General features: G+C 36.3%; 2 protein-coding genes and 1 long non-coding RNA gene across 5 annotated transcripts; 1 reads left to right on the forward strand and 2 right to left on the reverse strand.

The window, feature by feature from the left end:
- Positions 1-2,585: 2,585 nt before the first annotated feature.
- Positions 2,586-4,003, reverse strand: LOC125235949. Its single transcript, XR_007178144.1, has 2 exons — positions 3,772-4,003; positions 2,586-3,533 (listed from the first exon to the last, which is right to left on the reverse strand). It is a non-coding gene; the product is annotated as an uncharacterized LOC125235949 (long non-coding RNA).
- Positions 4,004-4,728: 725 nt separating this feature from the next.
- Positions 4,729-7,717, forward strand: LOC125235947 (protein ANTAGONIST OF LIKE HETEROCHROMATIN PROTEIN 1-like). Of its 2 annotated transcripts, XM_048142603.1 has the most exons (3): positions 4,729-6,013; positions 6,731-7,382; positions 7,540-7,717. In XM_048142603.1, the coding sequence occupies exons 1-3, from the start codon at positions 5,738-5,740 to the stop codon at positions 7,701-7,703; spliced, it is 1,092 nt and encodes a 363-aa protein (XP_047998560.1). In that variant the 5' UTR covers positions 4,729-5,737; the 3' UTR covers positions 7,704-7,717. The 2 variants fall into 2 exon arrangements, with proteins under 2 accessions (XP_047998560.1, XP_047998561.1); XM_048142604.1 differs by having other exon boundaries at positions 6,731-7,682.
- LOC125235948 lies at positions 6,046-8,276 on the reverse strand. Of its 2 annotated transcripts, XM_048142605.1 has the most exons (3): positions 7,960-8,276; positions 7,715-7,806; positions 6,046-6,697 (listed from the first exon to the last, which is right to left on the reverse strand). In XM_048142605.1, exons 1-3 carry the CDS (start codon positions 8,201-8,203, stop codon positions 6,065-6,067), a joined length of 969 nt encoding a protein of 322 aa, XP_047998562.1. In that variant the 5' UTR covers positions 8,204-8,276; the 3' UTR covers positions 6,046-6,064. The 2 variants fall into 2 exon arrangements, with proteins under 2 accessions (XP_047998562.1, XP_047998563.1); XM_048142606.1 differs by lacking the exon at positions 7,960-8,276 and having other exon boundaries at positions 7,715-7,800.
- Positions 8,277-16,385: the final 8,109 nt, after the last annotated feature.

The raw sequence follows: 16,385 nt of genomic DNA on the forward strand, positions 1-16,385 counted from the left end.
CCGACTTCAAAAAAGGAGATGGTCCTCAATACAACTGAAGAACAATTTCAAAACAAAGCATGATTAAAGCAAGGTCTTTGAGTTTTTGGTTTTGAGTATAAACAAATCCTAGTTTGTAATATGTTGTATTTATTGTTCTCCTCTGGCAGTTTCCTAAGTTTGATATACTATAAGTTTGTTTGGTAGAAGGAAAAAACAGAACAAGAAGCTGCTTTTTTACAGGTTTGTTACCATCGTAATTTAATTTGCCTTTGAATAAAATTTAATATAGCATTCACGAGCGGCACCAACTATAATATTAATTGTAGTGTTTACAAACCATTCTATTAATTTCTGTTAATGTGCAGTACAGTCATAGGAAAAGTCTGTTATAGGTAATAATATGCTCTTTTATGTTTTTTCGTGGCCATGACTGTTTAGGTACCCAAGTCATATTTTGGGTGTTCAAGCAAGCTATTAGGCAATCCGATGGATATGAAAGCCACGCTTTACCTTTCTCGAATTCCTTTAAAAACTTTCTGTAAACATTTAGTTAAGGCACACCTACAGACATTTTTTGATCAGTGCCAGAATTTTTAACTGCATCAGAGGCTGATCAATTACAATATTTTAGGATTGCGTGGGAATGTTGTTATTTTTAATTAAAAAGAGACAACTGAGACAGATTAGTGCTATATGGTCTTGGATAATGACGGAAACTTTCTTTGTTTCCACCAAAGATGTGTACAAAACACTCAATACATTCTAAAATTCAGAGAAATCCTGTAAATGATGATGTGGATAATACGGGAGTGTAGGCTTTAACGGTATTTTTTTATCATTCAGGTCTTTATAGCTGTTTTTTGAGAAGATTTTAGATTTAGGTTTAAAATGAACTGTTTGTTAGGTAGTATATAATCAAAGTCTACAAGTTAACCTGTGTGAGAGGACATTTCATCAAATATTGATTTACACACAGGATTGCGTGGCAGCGTTTTTGTTACTGTTAAATGTATTAATTTGTAAATTACAATATATTTTATTCCTGGGTTTAGTTTAATTTTTGCCAATAACGCCCTACCTTTCTGGAAGGCAAGGTGAAGTGCTGACACATTAAAGCATTGGCTTTTGAACTCATTTCATTGAACGATAAAGATAAAATCTTGTACATTTTTTCTTTTTTTTCAGCCCTTCTAAATATTGCATTCTAATAACAAATGACTTCACCGTGGAAGATATATGTGGCTTGAATTTCTCGAACTTCTTTCTGGGTGACTGCTTCTCCATGTGCTGAAGACGAAATTCTTAAATTTCTTACCTTACCTGCATATTTCATTTTTAATTTGTCAAAGTTTCTTGTGCAGTCCTTTCGAGTTTGGGTCTTATACGTTTAACATATACTTAGTTGTCAGTTTCTTAAATAACATAATGAATCGATGAATGTAATACCTAGTCTAGTCTAAAACAGACGCTTCTAGCTATTTTAGCTAAAATACCAGCCGTTTCCGAATGACTACTTGGGCTGCAAGTTCGAGTCTCATTATTTGTTTGCGTTAGAATTTACATGTTACTCACTCGGGAATTGGGGTAGATGGCGAGTGCGTACACGAAGTGAGGATTTTGATTATGGCTATCATATTTTTTTTTATATGCTCCCATTTAGCTTTACCGCTAAAATTATATTTTCATCTGTTAGGTTATGCTTCAGGCAACAAATATAATAAGAGAACAATGAAAACAATAGCCGGTTCTCAAAATCACTTAAAATGTTCTGTGCGAAAATAGTATTGCCATCTGGCTAAAATAGACGGGATGATTTTGGTAAAAGTAAATTGTCCTGTTTTATTTCCGTTTCCAGTTGGAAAACTGGTTTCCAGGTTTATAAACATGGCCTATGCCGTAGACAAAAAAATTACGGAAAAAAACCTCATTTAGGTACTTACCTTATTTAAATTTTAACTTCTGATTAGCAGAAACGTCTGCAATCGATGCCACTAGGCTTAGAATAAATTTAAAAGTGGAAAATGTCTGCTTTGGGTGAGACTTGAACTCTGGAGTATCTATCCAGAGGCCGTGAGTTCAAGTATCACCCACGGCAGACATTTTCCACTTTTAAATTTACCTTATTTAGTTACCTCTTTGCTGCGAGGAGGAGCATCTGGCAATAAGAACCTCTCCAGCTGCTTCTCCCTCTTTTTACCCATCGTACCCACGTACATATCCCGGGTATATAGCGTAAGAAGATCTTAGTTTCAAAGTTAAAACTATGATCTTTTCCTCTTTATATTTCCTTCAAAAATACATTTAGGGGGAGTCCGGGAGACTTGAACCTCTTTTTACTCTTAAGCCCCTAGAATTTTATCTGTCACTGTCAGCAACTCGATGTTTTTTGTATAGATGGCATGCCTAAATAGCTATCTTTAGATCGTAGTAAAGTGCTGATAAAATACAAATTGTGCATTCTGCAATTTTTTTTTCTAAAACAGAAATATGGCTCAAGTCTCCCCAACCTATGGGAGACATGACCAGGGGGTGAGGGAGACTTGACCATACATATGTTCTTTGGGAAAAGCAGTGAAAAATGCAATAATATTTAATACATTTTAATAGAAAACCAACTTAGTTCCTCTAACAACGTATTTATACCCATTAAAACACTTGTTAAACTTTTAAAATTGACAACATGAACATTTTCTAAACATCAGAAACTTTACATTGGTACTTGTTTGTTTTACAAGGGGGAAAAGTTGTTGTTTAAAACTGCACGTGCCAATATTGATACCCGAGAAAGCAAACATTCCAATATTGAACCGCAAGCGTAGAGAGTGGTTCAAAATATGGAATCATGAGCGTTGCAAGGGCTTCAAGGCACGTAGGTTAAACAAATTTGCCCCCGAATGAAACGAAAAAATTTTCGACGCACTGACACCAATAAAATACTTGCCAAAAAAATGAAACGAAATCAAATATATCACAATTTATTAAATATATAAAATATTTACAATGAAAAATTATCATTAATAAGCTAAATCTACCAGCCAGCCTATGACATCAAATTAAAATTTGTATGAAATTATCTTGCACTGTTGTGGATAAAATGCAATGTTGCTATCCGGTTTCGAAGAATCAAGTGAGCCTTTACCAGTTGGTGTGTTGAAAAATATTAAAGGCACGTTCAAGACCAATTTTCATTTTAAACAAAATAATAGTCTTAAATATAATTAATATTTCTGACAAACAAATTTTTCCAAATCTGTTTCAGTTAATCCAACGCAAAGTTCGTGAACATATCCTTTGCAGGAACCACATACTTAGTCTCATAACCATGACTGCTTCAGTTTCAAATATAGAATAATACCAACGATAATCTAGGCTAGGGTTTTCTTCATCCGATGTACCAGCATAGGAAATAACCTTTTCATCTTCGAAATCACTGTCACTTATCTGAACAATTTTCCTTTTCCCAGTTTGGGCTTTGCTCGTTTTCTTCTGACGTTTATTTTTGTCTTACGGTTTGACCCCATCTTAAGCATGTATTTAAACGTCAGTATCATCTATAAAAAAATATATAAACAACATAAAACAAAGCACACCCTTACCCAAGCACAGTGCGGGAGAATTGAACCACTGGTCAAGTCTCCCTACCACCTTGCGGTTCAACTCTCCCGCACCCTCCTTTACTTTATTTAGGTCATGTTTTCTTAAAACTCTTACAATATACATTCCAAATGTTCATTGTTAATAAAAGCACAATAACCAACAAATACAACAATAGTAAAGAATACCACTCACCTGCTTAATAGTCCAAATAATTTATAAATCTAATGTTATTATTTTTTTCACTCGCCGGCCACAAAAACACGTTCATTGCAGTGAGATCTAAATCAGACCAATGGTGGACAAAGTGGCATCGCCTAATGTTGCGCCATTGGTTAGTCTATCATGCGACCTACCAACGGCGGCGGTGGCGCGAAATTTGAATTGAAATTTTGATTGTGGTTCAAGTCTCCCACCTGGTCATATCTCCCGGACTACCATTCCCCTACATATTACTATATGCATCCTTTTCTTTAGGGTGCTAGAGAAAAGGATACCTATAGTTTTCTTAGTTCTTATTTACTGACGGACTTGTTTGACAGAATATATTACTTACACTTTTCATCAGGAAGTGTTTGTTTGGCATCGTGGTCGTAGGAGTTGCTTTCAAAAATACCGGTTCTAAATTCAAAATAGTAGTTATTTGATTTGTTCCCTACATCGTTAGTAGTTATTCATTATAAATTTAAGCAATTATATACCTACTCGACTACTTTTACAATTATATGATTAACAATTTTGTGTGCCAATTTAGTGAAATTCGTTTTTAAAAGCTTTTGTATAATGTCTTCATTTGATGGATGTTTAAGGCTACCTCTCTATTTGTATTTCATTAGGCGTTTTGCGTTATCCTTAGGGACTCCTAATAACACGCCAAATGCATCTCTTACACTAATTGTCTTTATACCAGGGGCGGCTCACTCCGCGATTCTATCGCCGCGCTACAAGTACATGCTGGCGGCCGCGAGTTCGCGGTCTAATCAGGGGTTCTCGCGGAACGCACGTTCGCACTGTCTATTGTTACTTTACGTCGCGAGTTTTTTTAAAGGTTCATATGCGATGTCTGCGTGTGGAATGTCTAATAATGATTAGTTAAATAGACATCATGAATAAAATAAATACCATAGGCATTCTTACACAGATTCATTAAGTCCCACGGAAAAGTTCAATAAAGCTTGTGATGTTGGAAATTAAACAAAAATATATAAAAACTTTATATATACTTAGAAAGTACCCAAAACTTGAATATAATAGTACAACATTTTATTTGAGTATTAATACGTTTCAATCCACAGGCAACCCTAGCGTCGGGCGCTGCGCACGTGCGGCTCGTTTCTTTGTGAAAATTTAGTAGGTATTTAAAAAGGCGGCATTTCGTGAACATCAAAGCAGTGGGCCTTCTGTACTTGTACTATTATATATTCTGTGTTTATACTGCAAAACCTTTACAGCAAAAAAATCTAGCTGTGCTCTGTGCTGTAAAAAGCAACACTGTACTGTATATTTTGAATGTGCTATGTAGGTACAAAATGTGTTATGGATACAAATCACTGTCAGCTTCAGGTATATTTACCTACTTACCTGGAAATGTATTTTTAGGACGTATAAAAGGGGAAAAAATTTCGCGCTCGCTGCGCTCGCGATTTTTTTCCTGGCGTAGATTACCCAAGGGCGTCGAAACTCAAACTCGCTCTACTCTGATAGAGTGCACTGGTATAGCCAAAAGTAAATGGCGATAACTACCAACTACAGATTTCGTTAATTTTAGTTTTATAAAACCAGAAATTAAAGTTTGACAGTTAACATAAAGATAAAAAACCGTAGGCATAAAAGTATGAACTGCCTTGCAAATTTTAATATTTCGTAGAAAACAAACATATTCCAGAAAAAAAAATCTGTGACAGACGGACAGACAGACGCACGAGTGATCCTATAAGAATTCCGTTTTTCCTTTTGAGGTATGGTAAAAACTTATTTTTTTTTAGGTATTTTTTTCAATACAGAAAAAAAAACGTTTTTTTGCAACTCTAAGCAAAATGGGTAATAGTTGAATGAAAATTTGGTCAGGGAAATTTCCTTAAATGGTCATGGAAAGTCAGGGAAAAGTCAGGGAATTTTATTTGGGTTTAGTGGTGGACACCCTGCAATATTAAAAAACCAAATGATTACTGGACAGTATAAAAACTTTGTACGCATGTCTCCGATTGATTTTGAAGAACTATTGAATTTAATTGGACCAAAAGTACATAAAAACGATACAAATTATAGAAAAGCTATCAGTGTCACGGAACGGTTAGCACTAACGCTTCGTTTTTATGCTACAGGAGATTCCTATACTAGTATGCAATATCTTTTCAAGATATCAAAACAACGAATAGGATTTATAGTGAAAGAGGTCAGCGAAGCCCTTATTGGAGCATTAAAAGAATATGTAAAGGTATGTATTATGTATGTATTAATTAAGAAAATGTAGTCATTACATATCAAATTAAATTAAATCACCAAATTCTGACATAAATTGTTCGCTCATAGGTGACCCATAGTCACTTTGATGGGACGTTTCGGTCTGTGGCATCGATGAGGCATCATTGTGATGAGGAGTTTCAGGGCTTTGCTGTGGCTCATAGTCATTTTGATGGGACGTTTCGGTCTGTGGCATCGATGAGGCTCTTGAAGTTTGTGGTCGTGTAGAGTAGCCTGAATAACTGTAGCTGTTCATTGTATTTCCAACATAGTCAAACTGTCCGCGATCAGCACTAAACAATATATTTGATATGTAATGCTGCACATGTATTTGTGTTGTCTTTGAATAAGATCGTAATTTATTTGCCAAAAACATACCATAGGCTTCACATTCGTCAGGTCTGTGCGAAGTTGCCTCCGTTTGCTCGGTTCTCTTTTTTAATATATTTAAAGTAGATACCATTATCTCTTCTGGGCTTGGGGCTACTGATTTCTTCCTTTTTGGAGGCAGAGGGCAATCATTGTCGCTTTTTTTGGCAGGCGGAGGGCAATCATTGTCGCTTTTTTTGGCAGGCGGAGGGCAATCATTGTCGCTTTCTTTGGCGGACGGATGGAAATCATCAGGCAGTTGTTCTGAAGCACCTTCATGTCCACGTAGCTGAAAATTAATTATTATTAATTATTATTTCAGATGCCAGAAACACCGGAGCAATGGCTGGTTGTAGCAAATGACTATGATACTTTGTGGAATTTTCCACATTGTTTAGGTGCAATCGACGGTAAACATATTTTACTGCAATCACCGATCAACAGTGGCAGTGAATTTTATAATTACAAGGGTTTCTTCAGCATCGTATTACTGGCAGTTGTTGACGCGAAATATAATTTTTTGTATGTAAATATTGGGTGTCAAGGAAGAATATCTGATGGAGGAGTTTTCAACAACTGTGTTTTAAATGAAAAACTAAAAAATAATGCACTAAACCTCCCTCAGCCCACTGCGTTGCCAGCAAGAACAGAAGAAATTCCATTTTACTTCGTTGGCGATGAAGCTTTTGCTCTTTCCGAAAATATGATGAAAGTATATGCAGGATATCATGAACGTGGTTCTAAAGAAAGAATATATAACTACCGACTTTGCAGAGCTCGTAGAGTAGTGGAAAATGTGTTCGGCATATTGTCAGCAGTGTTTAGAGTTTTGCGGAAACCAATGTTGTTAGAACCGAAAACCGCGACATCTGTAGTAACAGCAATAACATCTCTCCACAATTTTTTAAGAAAAGGTAATAATGCTCATGTATATACCCCTGCAGGTAGTTTTGACGAAGAATTAAACGGCCAGGGTGGCTAGCCGAATGGCACAATCGCTCACGAAACGCTCACGAAACGAAGCGCTAGTAGATATCTATCTCTATCGCGCTTGCGTATTGGCGCGACAGAGCCAGCGGCGTATCGCTTTCGTTTGGCGTCGGAGAAATGCCATTCGGCTACGGGGCCAGGTCAGATTAGGAAACTGGAGAGAAGGTAACAATGATATGACTAGTATGTTACCCTTGCAAATAAGACCGCGAAGGGCTACAAGATCTGCTCACAATATTCGTAATGAAGTTGCTGAATACTGTATTCAGCAAGGGTCTGTAAGTTGGCAAGAAAATTATGCTTAAAATGGACTTACAGTATCTGTTGTGTCACGAGGTGTATTTCTATCCAGTAGAAATAACATGGATTTGTAAGCGAACCAAGTGCTGTGGTAAACTTCATCTGCACCTGAAATTTAATTTGTAATTAATATTGAATTATTTTAAATAAAAAGAAGCACTATACAGATTAATACCGAGTTTATATTGTTTTCCCCACACTAGCTGCCTTGCCCCCCCCCCCCCCCCCCCCCCTACTATAACCCGCGTTAAACTTACATACCTTTTCCAGTACCAGTTGATTGTTTAGTTTTCTGTTTTTCCCTCCTCAATGATGCCAGTAAACTTGTCATTTTCTTTTTACAGGCTTCTCTTTCGCTATCGAGTAACGAAGCCAATCTATCCCAAGCGTCTTCTTTCTTTAATTTGTTATAATGCTCTGGGTGAGCTGGGTTCCACAACCACAACAGTGTTTCTTCTTTGTATTTTTCAATAAAATACAAAGTTTTTTCTTTATTCCACTCCATGCTTCACGAAACTTAAAATACGAGAGGAACAACGGGTGATCACTTGCGATGTCCACGTGCGCTCGTGACGACTCGCAACGGCGTAGGTACTGACTGAACCGCGTAACAGTCAAAGGATTCGTCAAAAAACCGACAGGCGGGTGGAGCACTCGAGGCGAGCAACGAGCGGCTCGTCGCTCGCTGGTTTCCCCGTAACACGACGTACTGACTACACGAATGCTCGCTATGTAACATGTTACATTACACCTCGTAACGTTGGTCAGTACCCACCTTATTACTAATATTTTTATGATTCACTGAATTTGGGTTGTTCAAACCTCCGCGAGCTCTGATGGGAGAAAAAACAACTCCACGTGATCTTGACTAACCTTATACAAGGGTAAACATATAAAGATGTTTGTGTCTTCTACCAAGTACCGGAAAAGTTGCAAAGCATTTTTCATGTCTATGATCAGTCCATAAATCTGGTTCTTCTTTTTGAGTTTACCACTAGCTCTGCTCTCTGAATGAATTGTAGCTATAATCTATATATATGAATGCTCCTTTAAAGCGTGCTTCGACAAATCCGACATTTTCAGGGCTTATCGCCTTTTTTCCCATCCAGACTGATTGTTTACGTCGACCAGAATAACTGTTTAATACTGCGAAGACGTCATCGATAATACAGTTAATAAAGACTGATATTTGGTTTATTACACTTGTAGCTGAATCCAAAATATTGTCGACCTATGTACTGCGCAAGTGCGCACTATATACAATGTTCTGATCTTCTCCGTTGCGCTCAGATTAGATTTCACAATCGCTGTTAATCCATGATACCTACGAATTTGTACCTTCTAATTTCAGTCTGCATCTTTAGTTACGTCCGCCCGAACTAATGTGACTAAAATATATAGTGCACTTATCCATTCCATAGCGCCTCCTGAACTCTACATCAGGCAAATCGTTTAAAGGACCTATCTTTTTTAAGTAGACTTTTCGCCTTGGTTGCGGCAGTTTGTTGACAACTTCAACCGCTTGAATTGAATAGCCTAGAAGCCTCAAGCCGCTCCTTCAGGGAGCACTCGTTGAAAATTCTGACGTCGTGAGTGCTGCCTCGCCGTCTGGCTACAAATTTTGAGTTGCGTCACATGTAACTTTAAAGTTTTGATTATATATCAATATTCTGTTATGTAGGTACTTAGTTCAAACAAAATTTATATTCAAATAAATGATGACTGCCCAAACTGAGTATGTCGGGGTTAGACCCCTTATTTGCAACAATGTATGTACTATAATTTACTACCTATTTGCTACCTACACATATATTTTTTTCAGATTTTTTAGGTAAAAAATAACAATTCTATGAGCAAAAAACCATTTTAGTGTTTATCTTTCATATAATAATTTTTAAGAAAAAAAAAACCGTCGCCTTTCGGGTTCTGGTGAAAGCTACTTGCGAATGTTGGTTTATGTAGAAATGTGTAAGTATTTTTTAAAACTGCTTTTAATGCTTTAATTATTAGATGGCAACACAAATGAATATACGTATAACGTTAAGGTTTGAGGAGTTTCCTCAATTCCTCATGAATCCGATTATATTATAAGAAATCGAAGCTTGACAAACTTTGACTTCAAAACATATGCTTAACAAACATAACTAAATAAATGTCACTGTTCTGAACTTAAATGCATGCTTTTCTTACAAAAATACCAAAGTCACTATGAGTGTGCCGTTCAGGTTTGAGGAGTTTGGTTCTGGCCATCATCAGCAGTTCCACTGCACCAAATGTCACTGTTCTGGACGAAAGTGCATACTGTTCTTATAAAAATACCAAAGTCACTATAAGCGTGCCGTTCAGATTTGAGGAGTTCGGTTCTGACCATCATCAGAAATTCCACTGCACCAAATGTCACTGTTCTGGACGAAAGTGCATGCTGTTCTTATAAAAATGGCAAAGTCACTATAAGCGTGCCGTTCAGATTTGAGGAGTTTGGTTCTGGCCATCATCAGCAGTTCCACTGCACCAAATGTCACTGTTCTGGACGAAAGTGCATGCTGTTCTTATAAAAATACCAAAGTCACTATAAGCGTGCCGTTCAGATTTGAGGAGTTCGGTTCTGACCATCATCAGAAATTCCACTGCACCAAATGTCACTGTTCTGGACGAAAGTGCATGCTGTTCGTATAAAAATACCAAAGTCACTATAAGCGTGCCGTTCAGATTTGAAGAGTTCCATTCTGGCCATCATCAGCAGTTCCACTGCACCAAATGTCACTGTTCCGTACCTAAATGCATGCTGTTCCTTTAAAAACACAAAAATCACCATATGTATGCCTTTCAGATTTGAGGAGTTCCCTCGATTTCTCCAGGATCCCATCATCAGAACTGGGTTCTGAGAAAAATGGGACCAATCTGTATGCATATACATTCAATCAAAAAAAAAATTTTCAAAATCGGTCCAGGAACGACGGAGATATCGAGGAACAAACATAAAAAAAAAAAAAAAAAAAAAAAAAAAAACATACAAACGACTTGATAACCGTCCTTCTTGAGATATGAGGCGACGGTTAAAAATGGGTACTCATTCAGGCGGCTGGATGACTGCCCAAACTGCATGAGTACCTATGTAAGGGTTGGACTCCCTAATAACATTCTATGTCCTATGATTTACTACCCATTTGCCTACCTACGTAATATATGTATGTTTTCAGTTTTTTATTAACCGTCGCCTCATATCTCAAGAAGGACGGTTATCAAGTCGTCTGTATGTTTTTTTTTTATTTTTTATGTTTGTTCCTCGATATCTCCGTCGTTACTGGACCGATTTTGAAAATTTTTTTTTTGATTGAATGTATATGCATACAGATTGGTCCCATTTTTCTCAGAACCCAGTTCTGATGATGGGATCCTGGAGAAATCGAGGGAACTCCTCAAATCTGAAAGGCATACATATGGTGATTTTTGTGTTTTTAAAGGAACAGTATGCATTTAGGTACGGAACAGTGACATTTGGTGCAGTGGAACTGCTGATGATGACCAGAACGGAACTCTTCAAATCTGAACGGCACGCTTATAGTGACTTTGGTATTTTTATACGAACAGCATGCACTTTCGTCCAGAACAGTGACATTTGGTGCAGTGGAATTTCTGATGATGGTCAGAACCGAACTCCTCAGATCTGAACGGCACGCTTATAGTGACTTTGGTATTTTTATAAGAACAGCATGCACTTTCGTTCAGAACAGTGACATTTGGTGCAGTGGAACTGCTGATGATAGTCAGAACCAAACTCCTCAAACCTGAACGGCACACTCATAGTGACTTTGGTATTTTTGTAAGAAAAACATGCATTTAAGTTCAGAACAGTGACATTTATTTAGTTATGTTTGTTAAGCATAATTGAGTTTTGAAGTCAAAGTTTGTCAAGCTTTGATTTCTTATAATATAATCGGATTCATGAGGAATTGAGGAAACTCCTCAAACCTTAACGTTATACGTATATTCATTTGTGTTGCCATCTAATAATTAAAGCATTAAAAGCAGTTTTAAAAAATACTTACACATTTCTACATAATCCAACATTCGCAAGTAGCTTTCACCAGAACCCGAAAGGCGACGGTTTTTTTTTTCTTAAAAATTATTTTATAAAAAAAATGATTAAAATGCAAATTTGTTGGTATATATGTAGGTAGCAAAGAGGTATGTACCTAGTAAATAATAATACACAAAATGTTGCAAATTACGGACTTTAACCAATACATAGTAAAGGGGGTAGCTTTGTTATCAAAGTTTTAGTGACAAAAAAACTGTTATATTAGCAAAAATAGTTTTATTTTTACACTAATCAACTGAATTAATCTTAATTAAATATATTTAGCCTGAATTTATATCAACTCTTCCCCTCCGCTCAGCTATTTTATTTTTTAGCATATATAATGCCGCGTAAAAGCTTTTGCTGCTTTTCGTTATTCTTGTCGACAAGTCGTCAAAACATTGCCATTTTAAACCCCTGCGGCAATGAGATTTATAGTGTCCAATACCACTAGGATCGCATGGTGGTACGAATTCTATTACACACAAAAGTGTGTAATCAAAATCTTTCAGCTTCATATTTGTTGGCAAATCAGAAATGAATATCTTTTTATCGTCTCTTGGTTCGAATGCAATAATATCCCTTAAATTATAATCGACAGTTTTTGCGCCCGTGCAGCCTTGCTTTCTGCAAGTTGATATATTATGTTCCGTCATTATTGATGCATTTGCAGATTCCCATAATGTCTCTTTATTGAAATCGAGAGGCAATATTGCACATTTCCTTTTTACGTTGTTAACATGGCAGTTCACATTTGTACACGATTCTTGTATGTCTGCGCTGTATATATTATTGTCAATCAATATTTTCTCAAATATATATGTAACATTACACTCACAAGTGACGTAGGTTTTTCCATCTTCGTCAATATTTGTATTATAATAGTTTTTCAAAATCACACCACGTTGTTTGTAAATGTCATTCGGATTCTCATTGGTCGCAATCATCTTTATAAATTTACAGTAATCATTATTACTATCTCGTAAACTTCTGCTGAATATAAAATCATCAACTACCCCAATTGCAAGTGCTTTTGCGATCGAGTCGAATGCACATGTATTCGAAATTATCGTGTCTTTACTTGCAAATCGTGTTATAGAACCATTCCTTAACAAAGGTATTTTCTGTATTTTATCTTCTTATCCTTTTTAGCTAATCCTTTCCAATTTTCAATCAATGAAGGACAATCAGCGAATATGGACTCTTCTTTTACTGCATCCAAAGCACTACCAGGTTTATTTTCGGTAGTTTGAGGCAGTTTTCTCCGCTTTAGTGTTTTTTTCTCATGGCCTAGATTTAATGAACTATGCGCAGTTTTTAATTCTCCAGAAAGAAATTCAAGGTGTTTCATAATAAATTCATCGCTGCGATATCTGTCTGTCTTAGTATTTATTTGGCACAAATGTCTTTTTAAGGTTTTGAAGAAACTCTCTACATTTGATGATGTAGGATTTAGTATTTCCGAATTATACGTGCGCATCATTATGTTTGACCATAGTGGAAGCTGTCTCACGAGTCGAATCAAAGTTTTAATGAATTCGGGAAAATAGTATAAATTGTCATGCGAATCCAAGTCTCCGTCCGTTAATGTAATTATTAGTTTTTCAGCGTCTATAGCGTCATAAAACCATTTGGGCATTTTCGAAACAGATTGGCTTTTGTCAATATTTTTCGGCACATTCTCATTGAATACCGATTTGTTGTTGAAATGTTCTGCGACTTTACTGGTGTCTTCCATTTCAATTTCTGATTCATTTGTTAGTTGAAAAGTAGCCAAACTTTTTAATCTGGTTTTCGCTTCTTCACACCTTGTTTTGTTGCCTTGATTATCAAGACCATCGTACTTGTTCAGACACAAAGTTATCATATCGCAAATAATCTGCTTTACTTTGATGTAATCATCGCACCTTTTTACTTCCAGAAGACATTTCAAGTAAAAAAACTTTGTTCTCTGATCTATGTGCTTGAAAGACGGCAAATCAAAAAGAATTTTTATGAAATGACTCGTGTCTATGCGAATATAGCATTCATTAGGTGTTTGCTGTTTTGTCTCTAATTTGGTGTAAGATTCAGTTACGTACTCTTTTGTGGAATCACATTTTGTGAATGCTCTCACTGCAGCACCTATCAAAGCCGACGAATCATCTAAGACAACTTCGTGAGGCGTTTCGTTGTTAAGATTTTTAATCCAAGCACGAAGCCAGTTGTATATAGCATCCATCGTGTGATTATCGGATATCATTTGTGTCATAGGCACACTACGGTCGTTACCCAAGTAGCACAGATAGCTGTATAACTGCACACATTAGGTTCTATTCGTTACTTTACGCGTTTTAGCACTGTTATAAGAGCATTCAGAGGAACCTTCGGCTGCATAGTAGCATTCAGTGAAATTTAAACCGCTTAAGCAGTTTAAGAGCTGCATTACGGTGGAGAACAGTACCACTAATTCGCCAATAGTGCTGTAATGGTATATTTGCAACGACATTATTCAGCTATTAGCATTTTTGACAGCCTAGAATGTAATAAGAGCTGCGTAGTAGATCACACTACTCCAAAAGCGGTATAAGAAGCCACTTGTGACCTTTTAAAGCGCTGACTTTTTAAGATAGCACATGTGGACCATTAAAGAGCCAAAAGAGGTATAATGGAGAAAATGTGGCGTATAATACTGCTTAGAGTTGAACATTTATACCACAAATCAGCCTTTATATCGCCTTTATTATTATCTGCATAGCGGCTGTTTAAAATACCCACTAGACGCCTGGTAGCTATTTTGTGGGGCACTTGTGTACCGTAATAACGGCTATTGCTTTATAGTGGTACACGCGTAGATTATTAACTAGGAATAAGCTGAATAAATGTTATTTTATGGTAACTTGTAACCTCCTCGTCTTTATTATGAATCCACCATTTTTATTGTTTAACCTATAAATACATCCTGATTAATTTCGACTTTTATGATATTTTGGGTATAAATTATGAATGTATTGTTTCAGTTATTACTTTTGAAAACCATAATGCTTACTTTGTATTGTATAAGTAAATGTCTCCAAAACACAAAAAATATATTTCATCACATCTTATTTATTTATCGTAACTAATTAAATACTGAATATTTACGTGGCGCATTAAAATTTTGTTAGTAAATATGTATATATAATGTCGGTAAACTTTCATTCCCAAACATATTTGCATAAGATATACAAAACAAAACGTAGTTACCAATACCAACAGATAAACCATTCACCATTAAATTTCACTCACTAAAGTTCCAACCAAATAGCTAGAATATAAGTAAAAATTTGTTGCATTTCACCTAAATGTATGAAATCACGTATATAATGTGACCCTTTAGCTGAGGAAGTGGCTACTTGTGTTCTCTTATTCTGCCGATATTCAGCCCTTATAACTCTTGCCCCCCCTATACCCCTGTTACATTGCTGCTATACCGCTTTTGCTGAGTAAGTGGCTACTTGTGTTCTTTTATTCTGCCGATATTCAGCCCTTATAACTTTTGCCACCCTTATACCCCTGTTACATTGCTGCTATACCGCTTTTAAAGCACTATGTACCCTTAAGGCTGTCTAATTTGTGCCCATTTAAGAGTATTAAGGGCTGTCATAGCTATTATAGAGCTTTTACATAGCTCTTTATGTACCTTTAGTACAGCCTAAAGCGTTAAAAAATGCCTTTATTCAGCTGTTATACAGCAAATGTGTGTTACTTGGGTATGGACGGAAGCCATAATGCAGGAATATAAAAATATCGATTTAGTTAAAACGAGGTCAGCATTTAATCCAAAAGGCTTAAAGATGCTACCGGTTGCATCAATACTTAGTACAGTCCTTTCTACTTTTTTGTAGTCTTTGAAATATTTTTCTTGATCTAACGTCCAGTAGTATACGCAGAATGGCAAAACCGATATAAATCTAATGACATTTTTGTATCTGTCTAATTTAGACATTATCCACAAAGCCATGATTTGGTTAGGGTCGTAATAGGAGGCTTTACGACTTTCATATTTGATTTGCCTTAAAGCACCAACAGTTGGAATGTGAAGAGATTCTATATCATCACTGTCCATTATTGCATTGGTCAAACGATTGCGAACTGTAATTGCCGAATCATGTTTAAGTTCTTGACTCAGTTCTGTTCGTTTAACTGGTGACAGTTTAATCTTTCTTTTGCCTAAATCAAGTTTGAAATTTTCTTTTATGCCACGGACGGTGCAAACACAACGAGCAATTTTATCAGTGGGCCAATAAATGATAACTTCTATGTTTGCTTCGCACTGCTTACAGCTGCCATAACATCTTATTTTATTCTCGTATTCTATTGAGTAATTAGAAAATATCCAACTGCACTCACCGCGATCTTTCTTCCAAATTTCTTCCCTAAGCATATTAGCCCACTGGTGCTTTGGCAATGACGTTCTGTAGCGAAAATCAGATAAAGTACCTTTTGTCCGTTTACTACACTCTGAGATAGGTAAAATCTTCTGCCATTGATAAGTATCAATTACGAATTCAAATTTCTTCCAATCGCATGAAGTCTTTGGGACAATTTCTTCATCAGCGCCGTCATTAATATTAACTTCAGAAGC

This window comes from Leguminivora glycinivorella, chromosome 18, assembly GCF_023078275.1.
Source record: "Leguminivora glycinivorella isolate SPB_JAAS2020 chromosome 18, LegGlyc_1.1, whole genome shotgun sequence".
Taxonomy (NCBI): domain Eukaryota; kingdom Metazoa; phylum Arthropoda; class Insecta; order Lepidoptera; family Tortricidae; genus Leguminivora; species Leguminivora glycinivorella.